Genomic DNA, 15,403 nt, shown 5'->3' with positions numbered 1-15,403 from the left:
AGGGGTTAGTTTAAATTGACAGTTATCGATCCGCACAAATGTGTTTATATACTTTGATTTGTTTCTTTAAAGGTTAATAACTTGGAAGCTTACTGTTTTCTCTAGTTCTTTTATAAAACTGAATTTATTTTCCAGTTGAGTTTTATTTTCTTGTTTTTCTTCATCTATAAGAAATATATGAAGTCTAAGAATCTGTGCATATAGACTATGATCTCAATTCAATTCTTTTAAACAATTTGTAGAATAAAGTACTTTCACATAATTTATGATTTCTTTCTTTACTTCTAGAGCTTCTTTTCCTTATAGTTCCTTCTTTTTAAAAATTATTACCAAATAATGCTACTGAAAATCTCACTGTGGACACATCTATTTTAATTTCATCTCTAGTTTTCTAATTCAGCCTTGAAATTCTTGTATTTGTATCTTCCTAACCAATATACTATTTACTGTTACTTCCTGCCTTTCTTACATATATGGAAGCTTTTAAATTAAAATGCTTATTAAACTGAACTTTGGACTCTTTTAGCCTAACTGGATGCAAAATTGAACTTTTATCTCTTGATGGAAAACATGGTTTTGTGTAGAAGTAGAATTGTTGTTAATTCATTTTAGAAAACAGTACTTTTCTTAATGCTTTAATTACACTTCCATGTTTGCATAGAAAATCATGGCCCAGATCTGTTTGTATCTATATAGTCATTTTCTCAATAGCAGTCTATGCCAAGGGAGCCCATCCCATTTTCTGTCAAGCTAAATGAGATCGTGATTGTTAAGAGTAAACACATTCTTTCCGTCTAGAATCTACTCCTAGGCATTTTCTGTATTGAGTTGGAACTATGAGCTCTGAAATGTAAGGGAACAGAAAAGCAGATTCCATTTGAAACATCTAAGTGTTAATTTTTAATTTTTTTGTTTTAAACCATGCACTTAGCTTGCAAGATAGCATTTTAGGTGCTAATGGTATCCTCAGCCATGTTTTTTAGTCTCTTAACAGCCTGTAAAGTCTTATTTTTTGACCAGAAGTATGTACTTCATGACACCCCCTCTTATTTCTTTTGCTTCTTTCTCTCTACAGGCTCCCAATACACACTTGCATGTGTGCCCTGCTCCCCCCCACCAAGTGTTTTTTTTTCCCTTCCCTCCCTCCATGTGGAGGTAAGATTCTCACTATAATCTACCACTCTTCACATTCAAAGAAGGAAATGGCAGATTGTATGCCCATCTTGTTGTTAGGGTAAAGTGGAATTTTAAAATTGAATGTTATTTATAACACTGAGTGAGATGTTTATAAATGGAGAAAAATCTAAATGTTCATCTGTCTCCTCCTAAGTCAGGGTAGGTCTATAGACTTGGCTATTTCTAGGTAGGTTCAGAAAAAGATGGCCAATGTCAGACAGGAAACCCATTTTTCAATATTTTGTCACTCTCTACATTCTTACTTTCCAAGTACAGAAATTAAAATCCAGAAGCGAAGGCCTGATACCACATCCCTCTAAAGAGATTCATAGGAGTTATGCTGGTTAGCTTATTTATAGCTATTACCTCAACCTTAAGAATGCTGCTATACTGTAGTAGAAGGTAAAATAATTTTCAGAGTCTCAAAATTCTTTAAGTCAATATTTAAGTTTCTCTGTGTCTTTCACCACATTTGTGCATAAGCGTGCACACACGCATTCACATGAACACTTACACACATGCCTTGTGCCCCCATACAGTCCCCATACCAAGATTATCTGAGGAAATAGATTCTTGATGCATCTTCATTAATTCAAGAATGTTGTATAAAGGTTACAAAATGAACACCAGTGAGCAGCTGCTTTGATGGTGAATGGTCTGGTCCCTTGAGAGGCAGCAGTGCTGTCCCTCAGCCTCAGCAGCGTTAATGACTTCAAATACCTTGGTATTCATTTACATCCTCATTTAAATAGTTGGTAGAAAAATAATTACACTGAGGTGTTTGATGAGATGAAATCTGATCTCAGCAGATGGAGTAAGGCTTCCCCTTTCATCAGCAGGGACACCAAGTGTCATTTAAATGAAAATCTTCCCGAAATCACTTTATTCCTAAATTTGCTGCCAATATCCCTGAGGAAATGCTTCCATCAAAAAGACCTAGTGATTCTGGGAATGGATACCAATTTCACAAGTAATTGTCATCAGGTACAGCAGGAATTTTCCCCACCCCCATTTTTGTTAACAGTTTCTCATACTTTCAAGTTCTGGCTTGAAATAATACACAAATGTGAGTTTGAAAATGGAAGTTTTCTTGCCAGTTTTTGGATCCAGTTCCATGTGTTGGTAACAGTACAGGAGAATGCCAACCACCCTGACTCTATTGCCCTGGCAATACTCTGCAGAGTTAGCAACCGGTCTAAAAGACAAGTGGCATGTTCTCCCCGACTGCCTCTCCAAGCTGGTATCACATTGCCATGAGGCACTTGAGTTCCCAGCCAGTGCGGAAGCTTGTGTGGGTGGGAATGAAGCAGTTTCATCCACTGTTTCCATGGAAGCAACACACGATCCTTTTGCTTAGTGCAGAACTGAATTCCAAGGGAGGCGACTTTTTACAGGTACTTACTGCTGAAAAATAATTTCCCTGCCAGAATATACTGTGAGTGCATTAGCCTGTTCTTACTCTTCAATGTTTATTTTATATTAAACATTCCAGGCAGGACCCTGAAGGAAAAGGTCTAGATTTCCTATGGAGTTTTCCTGATACCATGTATAATCTGTGTTCTGAAAGCTGGAAGACCAGTAACCTTTACAGCCCAGAACTGCTGCTACCCAGGAGGCAGGCATTTCAGGCTGTAGCTCCCATTGTGACCAAAAGAGCCATTTCATTTGCATCTGTCCATCTCATTGACCACAGCAGGCTCTGTGGCAATTCAGAAGGCTATTCAAGGGGCAGCATATTTCAATGAAATGCTCTGTGGGGGCACCCTGGATGCTCCATCATGCTCCTCCATGTGGGCTGGAGGGCCAGCTGTATTCTCTGTGGTGGGTAGGAGGTAAAGCGAGCCAGCTGCACACTTGGTGGCTAGTGGCCAATGGAAAGTATCCCAGCCTCCTGTGCCTCTTGCTGTGGTGGCCCAGACTCAGCTGCAGTACCTATTCCCTGAGGTGGATGGCTACTGGGCTTCCTGATGCTTCTCTTAGCCCTTTGTTTTTGGAGAAGCTGGACTAGCTCGGGAATAGGGAGGACTCAAGAGGAAGTGTGTGTGTGTGTGTGTGTGCGCGCTTGCATGCACGCGTGCACACACAGAGCAAACTAAGACATTGCCAGTCTGTTCTCTTCAACACAAAAGAAAAACACAGCTAAAAGATCAGGATTAAAAGAAAGCACTTGTGCCTAACCTCATAGAAGAGTGAGGCTTAATTAGACTAATGTATAGACTACTCAAGGCAGTGCACACATTCTTGTCCAGAAAAATCCTAACCCACTCCTGCCACTCTTGGCAACTGGGGAGGGTTCATAAAATGATGTGTCTTTGGAAAGATCCTCTTCTTTGTTTGTTTGAGACTGTTCTGAGCTGTAATCCTGAACACTATCTTTCATGCCTCCCATGTTTTCTGTGGTGCTTACCAGGTCCCAGATGAGAATCTAAGCATTGTGAGAGTGATTCCAGTATGTATATTTCAACCATCACTTCTCAGGTCTGTTTCTTTTGAATATACTTCTCATGTGGTATGGATTACATAAATCTATCTCCCCATGGACTTTATGACTCCCTGTTGGTTCATTTCTAAGTAACAATTTTGTAAAAAGAAGTTAATTGCACTAGACTTGCATAATCAGATACTTTTTCAAAGTAGAAGTATTTTTGTTTCAAGATAGCACAGTGGTCTAAGTCATAGCATTCTTCAGCTTAAACCACTGTACACTTTTCATCTGCCTAAGGTCATAGGCTTCATTATATCTGAGCCCTCTTTGGGAATATGCTTCATTGTGGTCAAAGTGAATCTAGATGATTCAGTCCAGGCCATTACAAGTTTTGGTTGTTACTCATATACTCTCGGCCTATTGAAGGCTCAGAAGGAGCTCATTGGGTTAGAAGTGTTTACTAAGACTGGCAGGCCTGTTCACCACCCACTAGGTTAAATGACATTTCAAATTCTCTTCTAGATATTTAATGCTACAAAGGAACTGTCCGACACTGCTGCCTACCAGTCTGTCCGCATCCTCTCTGTCTCCCTCACTGAGGCAGAGGAGGAGCTGGAGGATCTTGACGCAGTTGATTTGCGGTGGTCAAAGCCCACTGCAGGTATGTGAGTGCCTCAACATGTCATGTCTTGGTGATAGCCTAATGCCCTAAGTGGACTCGGTAAAACTGGATTTGGGGGTTGGGGATTTAGCTCAGTGGTTCTGCCGCCTGCTTCGCAAGCACAAGGACCTGAGTTCGATCCCTGATACCAAAAAACAAAACAAAGCAAACAAACAAAAAAACAAAAAACTGGATTTGGTTCTTATCAGTCTCCTTATTATTACTGAACTGTCTTTTTATTCTTTTCTTGACTCATTGTTCCATTACTGATGGTCCCTATGTTTTTTTCCAAGACTCTCCCAATGAATCTTGCCCTTGTGATGAGGAAATGACTCTTCCTTCAGTTTTAATGAAAATTGAGGCTATTCAGCATGAGCTATTCTAGACTCTGTCTCCACTGCCTTGACCCCTCTGTGTTCTTCTCTTCACTTTCCTCATTTCTGTGCCTGAAGACACTGACAAGTGTCCTTTTAGAGCTAATTCTGATGCCAGCCTTTATCTCCTCTAGGCTTTCTTTATATTATCCATTAGGTTCTGTTCTTTTCCCCTGTCCATTCAGCATGGAATCTTTATCTCATGCTTCCTTCACGTTAGACTCTGGTGCTAGCCCCCAAGGACACAGCAGTGATGAATACAGACGCACAGTCCCTGCTCTAAAGAGTCAAGACAAAGCCAAATATAACAATTGCCCTTCTCATAAAGCTTCATCTCTACTTTGCTTTGTTATACCTTTCTAGAACATGTTTTGTCTTTATCCTTTTCATTCCCTTGCCCTGGGTGCACTCTTAAGTTCTTTGTAATCTGGCTTCTGCTTCCACTTGAACAATTTGTCTGTGTCAGGGTTATTACTCGTCTTAGTATAAACTCTAGGGACCTCTGAGACATTTGACCTGGGGGACCACCCCTTTCAGAAACTGGGTTCCTTCTAGGTCATGAGGTGCTTCCTTTCTCAGTTCTTCTCTCCTATCTCTCTCCCCGTTCTTGGCTTCTTCAATCCCTCCCTTCAGCTGAGGCCCCTGTATTCTTTCTAGTGCTTTTCCTTGGTGACTGTGAGCCTAGTTGCTCCTGCATTTTCAAATTTTAAGGCATTCAACAAATATCTGAGTGCCTGCTACATGCTGGGTACTGTTGTAAGTGCTGGGGCTGTAGCAGTGAATAACATAGGAATACCCAACTGCACGGTGCTTATGGTGCAGTGTGACGGAGTACAGAAAATGAGGAATTAGTAAAGTACATGCCAAGTGCCTGATGCTATCTCGTCTCACTGTATCTGAATTTTTCCTATAAGAGATCCACAACTAAATGGATTCAAGTAAATTTTTGGCTGAATCCTTTGCTCTAAGAACTCTTATCACATATTATTTAAAGCTCAGGAATCAGTTGGATCTGGACAATGTAAATTACCTTGCTATGAGACTTCCTTTTTAATATCTGATCTCAGAAACCAAGTAAATTTGGATGCTATTGGTACAGTAGATGGTGATATATACTGAGTCAAAAGTGAATAAGTGGAATTCATCAGGAGGGAGATAGTAGGGGGTGTTGGATTGCAGTGGGGTAGCATTTGCAATTTAAAGTGGCCAGGGAAGTCCCTACTGAGAAAGGGGACATTTCTGTAATAAACTGAAAGAGGCAACACAGATCTGGGGGAAACATTGTAGTAGAACAAGTCTCTTCCATGTTTATATGCTCTCCTGCCTCTTTTTCTGTCTGTATGTAGCAAGGGTTCTCTGATGTGGAGGACACCCAGATGATCCAACCTTCACTCCAGTCTTGCCTTCCACTAATCTCCCTTTTCAGTCTCTGCTCCAGCCAAATACTTTCAGAATGTTTCCTATTTTATGTGCAACCCACGTTTACTGACTCTGTTACATCCTAGACATTGGAGATACAGATATGAGTAAGATGAAGTCCCTGCCTTTAGGTAGCTTATAGTATAGTGGTAAGGGAAACATTAAATATGTTATTATAGTGAGGTACAACATCACAGCTCTGCATAGGGGACTATGGAAACACAGGGTCAGTATTTATTATGATGTTTATTATAATTAGCCTTGAATTTGATTTTTTCTTTGTGCTAGAATTCCCTCTTACTTTTTGTATCTCTTGAGGCACTTACCATATTTTGCCATCCATTTTATAGATAATAATTATTCCATAAACTACAGGACCTAATGGGGTCAGGCTCAGTTTTCCTGTATCTCTTCCAATGTTGTATCTCAATCATCTGGCACTTCTTGGCACGTAGTAGTTTCTAAATATATTTTAATTTATCTGAATATCCACTCGGGTACTATCAATTCTTAGCGTGCTGGAATTGTACAGCATTGAGTTTGAGTCTTTCATATTACCAAACCAGTGACTCATACATAACAGGTCTTTCAAAAGTATTGGCATGAACTGATCCTGCCAGCCATATGTGCATGCATGTTCCTCCTTTCTCAGCTTTCTTCTAACATGGAACTCGCTTGCTTTGGCCTGTGTTGGTTACTGGGCAATATTTTTTTTTTAATTGAGTTTATTGGTACAATCTAGGTCTACAGTACAGTTACATTCATTACTGGGATCCTGTACCTTCACATGACAGGTCTTGGTTTTCATTTTTTTCCCCTTGTCCCTGCCTTCCCTTCACTTCTCTCCTCCCCTCCCCATTAACAAACTCTTTGTTTCCATTTTTTCATTTTCTCATATTTTTTCTTTTTACTGGGCAATATTGACAAAAGAGACTGCTGAAAATTTAATAATTGGTTTTGGTTTCTGTTGCTTTCTTCTCATCGCACAGGTGTCTATATCCTCATGATAACAGTAAAATTGGGTATAATACTATCCAGAAAAAAATAAGCATTTCTTCTGTATCTCATATCTACTTGTTTTTTTTTTTTTTTCTGTTCATGAGATAAGGGGAATGCGTTGGCCAGGTAAAGAGGAAACATGGTAAGGAGGGTAGTGTAGGGACATGATGGTCTTTGTGCCAGTTACCTACTGAGAAAGTTATATTAATATTTCTAGATTATGAGGAATATGCAGGATACCTGCTTGACTGTCTAGAGACTTTTGGTTCTGGATTGTGTAAGTAAATTATTCTCATATTGAGAGCATGATAGTTATCACTGGCCTTTGTGTCTAGCTCAGAGCCCTATTTCCTCATTATGAAAATAAACATTTTGAACAATGGAAAAAATTGAAGACAGATAAAAGGAAACTACTGCTTTTCCTTTGAAAAAGATTCTCCTCGTCAAAGGTTTGAAAGCGATGCTTCATGCTTCCGCTTGGTGTTACCTTCTCATTGCCTCTCAGCCTGCATTTGAAAACCCTTAGAACAATACAGAAGGGGTGGCGCATACCCAATGCTTTCACATAGACCCACCTTGTTAGTTTCAGTTCATATCCATGTACTTTTCCTCTGACTCTTTTCCTTTAACTATTTCTTGGACAGAAAACTTAGGCAATGGCTACTTCACATACATGTCAGCAGTGTGCTGGCTCTTTGGGCGTTACCTGTATGACACTCTACAGTATCCCATTGGGCTGATCTCCTCCAGCTGGGGTGGGACACCCATTGAAGCCTGGTCATCAGAAAGGTCACTGAAAGCCTGTGGAATCCTTACAAAAGGGTAAGAGGGCCCGGTCCTATGTGTGGGGAAAAAGCCTAACAGAGGATTCTATAAGACAGAGGGTCACCATGGTCTTCTTTGGGGAGTTAAGTATATGTTGACTGTCCAGGTATATATTGAATGTATGGAATTTACCTATGCATGGGTAAGGTGTTCTTTTCATTGTCATTACACTGCCATCATCTGAGAATGGTCAAAAAGGAATTATGATTCTTTTTCTTAGTAAAAGCAATCACAAATACTTAGGGAAAGCATTCTATATGCCAGATACTATTCTAAATCATAGTTTTTTTTTTTTAGTATTCTCAACAGCTTCTTGAAGTGAAGATACTATTATCATCCCAAGGATAAAGACACTAAATCTCAGAGCTCTGAAGAAATGGCTAGGAAAGATCAGGTCCGGTGTCTTTGCTCCTAACCATGGTGCTCTGTTGCCCAAGGAATAAATAGTCAAACAGGAAGAACAAATGTCTAAGCATGTCCTCAAGAATATATGAGTATACTGGTTATGAAAGCCCAAGCTTACCTAGGAAAAGCTGGATCAGGAAGAATGTGTGCAGGATGAAAGAGCTATGGTGGTACCTTGGTTCACAAACTTAATTTGTTTCATAATTCTGGAAAAGATTGCCATGTTTGTGTTTATGCAGGAAAGATGGCTGTGGTTGTGTTCATTACATGATACAGTTTGCAAACCAAACCAAAATTTTTCCAACCACTTGTGTTTGCAAACCAAATTGTTCCCAAACATTCGTGAACCGAGGTAACATTGTAGTTGGTAAAAAATCCCTAGGTTCAGTTCTCAGTACTTAAAAAAAAAAAAAAAAATCCTGACACTAGCACCAGCCAACACAGAGATGAGCAGAATATGGCCTGCTATCCAAGGCATTGTCACAGTCACTCTGGGAGGAGGATGGACACTGGTACGGTTGGGGCAGTTTGGGTAACGGCGTGCCTGTGGGAGAGTGGACCATAACTGGAGAGGAGGAGTCGTCTCTGGTAGGGCAGGAGGGAGCATCAGACCCAGGACGTGGTGCTGGTGGGTGGTCTGGAGCCAGGTCTCCCAGACCTGGGGGTTGGGGGAGATAGACCGAGGGTATGGGGAAGTGGGTATTCTCATACACAGTGGCTGTGAAGATAAATTCCAATATATATGTTCTACTGAGAAATTTGGGAACATGTCTAAAGCTTTTTAAAAAATGTACTTTTTAACTCAGCAATTTTATTTCCTGGAATTTATCTTAAGGAAATAATTGAGAAAATTAAAGAAATAATTGCAGTGATTTAACTATAATCATAGCATTGGTTATAAAAAAGCAAAAAGGTAACTGGGAGTTGTGGCACAGGTCTGTAATCCCAGCACTCTAGGAGGCTGAAGGAGGAGGATTGTAGACTTGAGCCCAGCCTGGGCAAGACCCTGTCTCAAAATAGAAAATAAAAAAGGGATGGGGCTGTAGCTCAGTGTGAAGGCCCTGGATTCAATCCCCAGTACAAAAAAAAAAAAAAAAAGGGCAAAAATCTTAAATCAGTCTGCATGTCCATCTCTTGAATAGTAGCTACATACATTTATTGCCTGTATGGAAAAACTCACAATAAATCACACCTCCCACTGTGAATTCACAGAAGGCTGAGTGACACTCTTATCTTGGGAAGAACCTGGAGGTGAAATTCAGAGACTAATACATGTTTTCAAGTGAAATGGAGCTGTGTTCTTTTCCTCAGAAGTTTGTCCAAATGAAAGCAGATAGATGCCCAGCATAGGAATCGTGATGTGATCACTCAACTAGCTTTCTGGTGACACTGTGCTTCTCACTGATTTCAGATCGGTTATGCATGATTCTGTATCTGGTCCCAGTGAGCACTCTGTTCTCTGGAATGCCATGATCCATCCACTACACAATATGACTCTGAAAGGTGTGGTATGGTACCAGGGTGAGTTTGCTCTTTCTCCATTGTACCAGTTAGCTTTTGCTGCATAACAAAATGATCCTTGAAATGAGTGGCTTAAAACAATAATAATTGTATAATTTTCTTTAGCTCATTCTGCTTTGGGTTATCAAGGTAGTGCTTCTTCTGGGCTGCCTCAGCTAATTTCTGCCGGGAACTCTTATGTGCTTTTGACCTGTCAGGTTGGTGGTTGGAGGACATAGGATGGCTTCCCTCCACTCCACTCGTGTGCTCCATGGTTCTTAGGTGGCCTCTCTTCCTTTAGCAAGCTGTGTCACACTCATTTGTCATGACATAGCTGTCTCAAGGTAACAGGTGCATCAAGAGAGAGCTAAGCCTAAAGCTGAGACTTTTTATGCTTCTCCTTATGTCACTGGCCAGATCAAATCCCAGGCCAGCCCTGAGCCCTGAGTGGGAGACCACCCCCCTGGGACATGGGGAGAGGGAGGGGAGCAACATCTGCCATTTTTGAAGTCTACTCCAAATTTATCTCACAATATTTGGCTGTTTTAAGGGGAGGCCAATATACATTATAACAAGGACCTGTACAATTGCACGTTCCCTGCCCTCATTGAAGACTGGCGCCAGACCTTCCACAGTGGCTCCCAGGGACAGACAGAGCGTTTCTTTCCCTTTGGATTTGTCCAGGTATGTGTTGAGAGGAAGGTTTCTGGGCACTGGTGTAAGATATACTATTTATTTATCCTGGACTCCATACTCCTGCTTTAGCCCTCACAATGTGCTTGCCTAGAACTTAATGTAATGCTTAATTCATGTGAGTTTACTAATGAGGCAAATCTTCTTTTAAAAAAATAAGAAATTAATATTTATTCTTATAAAAAAGCACTACGGGTTCACTGAGAGAAATATTAAGATAAGCAAAAATAAAAAAGCTAAAACCATCATAGATCTAGAAATAAGCAGACCTTTCTGCTCTTATGTAATTATAATAGGATCCATACCATAATACGATACCATATCATGTTTTTGCTCTTCATGTCATACTGTGGATAATTTTTTCATGTCAATAAATATTAATCTTTAACACAACTTGTTATGATTGTGAAATATTCTGATACATGGTTGTATTGTAAAGTGTTGAATAAATTCTTAATAGATGAGTAGTTAGGCTATTTTCAGCATTTTGATTTTATAAGTGGAAACATGTTTATTTTTCTGTAGTGCATTCTTTGTAGCCAAAATCTTTCCATAAGATATATTTCTAGAAATGAAATTGCTAGGTCAAAAGGTCTGCCTTTATTTAATGTAATTTTTTTAAGGCCTACCTTTGAAAGGTCTTGTTCCTGTTCGTATTTCAATGTAGAATTTGTACACATTTATACTTTCAGCAACTGTCTGTGAGAATGTGGACTTCCATACCTCTGCGCTAATGCTGTGATCCCTTCTGTCCCCTGAAATGTCCCATGTTCTCTACTCCCAGGCGTTGTGTATGCCCCTGGCTGGAATAGTGTCTCCATACTTCCTTAGCTAACTTGTAACTGTCTTTTATGTCTCAGCCTAGATATTAGTTAGGAGACCTGTGACTATTCACAGCCTGGGTTAGAACACTCTTCCCCCAAAGAATGCACTTTACTTCCCTTTTTACTCGCATGAAAGTTGAACACATGCCTATATTTTCCGTGATCACATTTATATTCTTAACATTTAGTGGTTTGGCACTCATTAAAATAATGGCTTATCACACAAAATGAAAACCTGTATTAAGAGAAAGCATACTTTTAATCGGAGGTGGCTCATCAGAAAGATTCTGCTTTCAGCTTTGTACAAATGGGGCAAACGTACTTGGCCAAGTTCCTAATTGCCTTGCTTCCCTGGTCCATAGGAACCATTTAAGACCTAAACTTTTTGGGTGGTGGTTCTGGTTTTTAGTTATGAATACAAGGCCCACTCTCTGTGCAGCAGTAGAGTAGGCTGTGCTATTCAAGGGGCGCACACGGCTCGGACATCTGCTTCCATGAGTCCCACAGATAATTTCTTCTCACCATCTCCCGTCTCCTCCCTTTGTCCTGTTTCACCCTGTATCTACCCTGTGTTTCGAATACAGATTTTTAAGAACTTCTTTGCATTTAAAACACTTTTATGATTATTTTCTTTTTTCTTATATTGTTTGGACTTTGAAATAAGATTATTCTGCTCATTATTTTCAAAATAGCAGCTTCTTCCACCAGTGCTGCATTACTATACTGTTTTCCTCCATCAGTCATGATTTGAAAGTGACTTTAGCTAATTCTAACCAAATTTATGCATCGACTACAGGTATGCAGTGAACTGAGAGGTGCTGGAGATATGAGACCCAGTCCTTTTTCATATACCTTACGGTTTAGCAGAAGTCCTTTAATCTCCAGGCTTTAACTGTATCATCATCAATAAAAACACGTGGTTACTTGTAGGAAACTGGGACTATAATTACATATACATATATATTCCTTCAAAGAGAAATACTCAATTCAACAATATGGTGGTTCAGAGCCTGGGTCTGGAGCCAGACTCTCTGGATTCAAATTCCAGCTCTGACATTTCTTGAGCTATGTGGTTTTGAACAAGACAGCAAACCTCCTAGTTATTTTAAGTATTAAACAACTCACTCCATATGAAGACTGGTACATGCCAAATAATGTTAGTGTTTATTATTACTGAGAGAAGAAGGACAGTTGGTCTATTAGGAAGGATGAATTTGCTTTATAGAAATGTTTGAAATGATTGCAGTATTTAAAAATGTAGGACTTGAGCTGTGTAAAGAGAGCAAGCCCAGATATGTAGCCAAGAGTTACTGGTAGAGAGAGGGCCAGGAAAACGAGAGAGAAAAAGCACAGGAGGCTGGAGACTGGAGTCCCTAGGGGTGTTCTTTTTAAAGGAGGTTTGGAGGAACAGACTGCAAATTGCATGTTACTTGTAAAATTTTCAGTTTTATATTATTTGGCTGCTTATATGCCTTCATTAGCCACAGTATTCCTGCTAATCCCTGCGGGAGACTGAACAGTGCCCCACCATATGTCAGATTAGGAAGAATACGAGTCCCATTTGCGTGCGGAGAGTGCTAGTGCCCCCTTGTGGCTATTGTGTAGTAGTGCAGTCCGTAGAATAGAAGTGGATTCTCCCCGAACTGCAAACTGACATTTTGAGAAAAAAGTATTTGGCCTGAGCAGCAGCGATTGGCATATCTCCTTGTGGACTTCAGGCTAGTACTCACAGTAAGCTGTTTCTGATGACTTTGTCACTGTGACTCTTATCATAGCATTGGCCAGTTAATGTCATTCTACTGTCAGTCTTTGGGTGTTGTGTGGAAGAAGTAGGGTGATTCATGGGATCTTTATCTCTGTTTTTTTAGTTTTCATGACATTCTTTTGTGATGCTTTAGTAGGTTTTATCATTTCATATGTTAAAACAAAATTTTTTTTTTGAGACAGGGTCTTGTTACGCAGCCCACAATGGCCTTGAACTCATTATGTAGCCCAGGCTGACCTTTAAATTGTAACCATCCTCCTGCTTCAGCCTCCTGAGTGCTGGAATTACAGGCATGCACCACTATGCTTGGTTTCTCATTTCATACATTAAAGCTGATTTGCATAAAATTTTACTAAGAGAGTTGAGATGTCCCTGTAGTTCCATGTCATAGCCAAGGCTCCTTCTTGCAGCTGTTGAACCTTTTAATGTTTTCCTATTGGTTCCTAGTCTTTCTAGAGCTACTTAGGAAGCAGAAAAATGTTCTCTATTCAAAGCTTCATCTGGCCACATTTGTAGGAATGCTGTCAGGTATCTCCTGGGCCACGTGAGTAACAAGCCTAGGTGGAGTGGTCTGTTACGCAGCTTCTGTGGTGGGAAATGGAGTCAAAAGACAATGTGGGTGCTAGTAAGGTTGCCCTCCACTTTGTGGGCTGGACAGCTGTTAGGTCATGGTTTGTAAGAGAAGTTGCTGCGTTCTATTAGCTGGCAGCAGGGCTAAGAATAAGATGCTATCTAAGTAAAAGAATAGGATAATATAAACATCAGAAAAGGAAGGGAGGAATAGTGGGACCATGTGCATTACAGTAATGGGAAAGCATTTTGCTGAGAGACTGTCCTTTCCAGGTGTAGGAGTACATCAACTTTCAGTCCTGATGAAATGGATCCTGTTAACTCATTCTGTGTGCAGTGCCTGGCTACTTCTCTCTTCCTTCACTCCTTTTCCACTAGTCCTAGCCTCTATCATCTCTTCCTCGAATTATTGTCTCCTGACTCGTCTTCCTTCTTGCTTCTACCTCAATATCTCAGTCAAAGTGATCCACTGAGATACAGTATCAGAAGGCTCCTGTGGCCCTGTGTGACTGAGGCCAACAAAGGTGTGTGTACACGATATGCCCCAGGAACCCTGTGGCTTTCCTTCCTGATTTTGTTTACTGCACAGCTCCATTTTATAGACTCCTGCTCCAGGGCTGCCATTTTCTTTTCCTTTTGACTTAAAAGTTTATTCACCACTGTATTAATTTTCCATTGTTTGAAACAAATGACTGCCGATTTATTGTAGCAGCTTAAAACAATACAAAACATTTATTATCTCACAGTTTCTACAGGTGAGGAGCTTGGTCATGCATAGCACAGTTGGGCCCTCTGCTCCGGGCAGCAGGAAAGATGTCAGATACACTAGGCTCATCTGGGGCTTGCGGTTCCCTTGTTGCAGAATTCATTTCTTCAAAGCTGTACAACTCATGGCCACTTAATTCCTGAAGGCCAGCAGGAGAGAAAAAGCCCTCAGTCATGCTCTGGCTACCTTGAAGTCAACCGATTAGGTACCTTACTGACATGTGAAAAATCCCTTCATTTTTGCCATACTACAGAACACAATCATGGGAGTAAAACCCTGTTGTCTTTGCCAATCTGTTGGCTAGAAGACAGTTATAGATACCCACCACAAATCTCAGGGTAATGTGTAAGAGTGCAGGGTCACTGTGGCTGATGTTAGAATTCTGTCTAATGGCCTCCTGTTACGTCATCCTTGTCTTTTTTCAACCCTGCCTCTCACTCTTCTTTACCTTATTCTTATTCTTTCCAGGGGATTTACCACTTTCTTATATGATGTAGAATTACTGATCTTGTTTGTTGGTTATCTTTCCTCACTAGCATATAAATACGGGAAGGAATTCTTGTGTTCTGTTCACTGCTCTACCTTCTGGGCCTGGCACTGAGTAGATGCTCAGTAAACATTTCTTAAGAGTTGAATGATACTAAATGAGATTTAATTCTCCATAGGCTCTTTCTGAACAGTATTATTTCTCAACTATTCTGCTACAAGTTGATGAGGTACTGTATATCCCAGGCAGATAATTTAGATGTTATAGATTTTGAGCAATGGATTTAAGCCTTTCTTTTTGCCCCATATCCAGTTGGTTGCCTAGTTTTGTTTTGTTTTGTTTTGTTTTTTTTAACAGTAGTATCTCAACTATTCTGCTACAAGTTGATGAGGTACTGTATATCCCAGGCAGATAATTTAGATGTTATAGATTTTGAGCAATGGATTTAAGCCTTTCTTTTTGCCCCATATCCAGTTGGTTGCCTAGTTTTGTTTTGTGTTGTTTTGTTTTTTTT

The 15,403-nt window shown here is 40.2% G+C and overlaps 1 protein-coding gene across 2 annotated transcripts in view; it reads left to right on the top strand.

Moving 5' to 3' along the window:
• The window catches only part of Siae (sialic acid acetylesterase), a 40,853-nt gene that overhangs the window by 14,271 nt on the left and 11,179 nt on the right, over nucleotides 1-15,403 (top strand). For both annotated transcript variants that reach the window (XM_010628719.1, XM_010628718.1), the window contains exons 4-7: nucleotides 4,124-4,262; nucleotides 7,699-7,876; nucleotides 9,696-9,805; nucleotides 10,335-10,468. In XM_010628719.1, coding sequence (XP_010627021.1) covers nucleotides 4,124-4,262; nucleotides 7,699-7,876; nucleotides 9,696-9,805; nucleotides 10,335-10,468 — 561 coding nt within the window. The remainder of the gene's footprint in view (nucleotides 1-4,123; nucleotides 4,263-7,698; nucleotides 7,877-9,695; nucleotides 9,806-10,334; nucleotides 10,469-15,403) is intronic.

The sequence above is a fragment of the Fukomys damarensis genome, unplaced genomic scaffold, assembly GCF_012274545.1.
Source record: "Fukomys damarensis isolate Sample0158 unplaced genomic scaffold, DMR_v1.0_HiC HiC_scaffold_16, whole genome shotgun sequence".
Classification (NCBI taxonomy): domain Eukaryota; kingdom Metazoa; phylum Chordata; class Mammalia; order Rodentia; family Bathyergidae; genus Fukomys; species Fukomys damarensis.
Note: the sequence above shows the minus strand (reverse complement) of the source record. Positions and strands in the feature narration are given on the sequence as shown.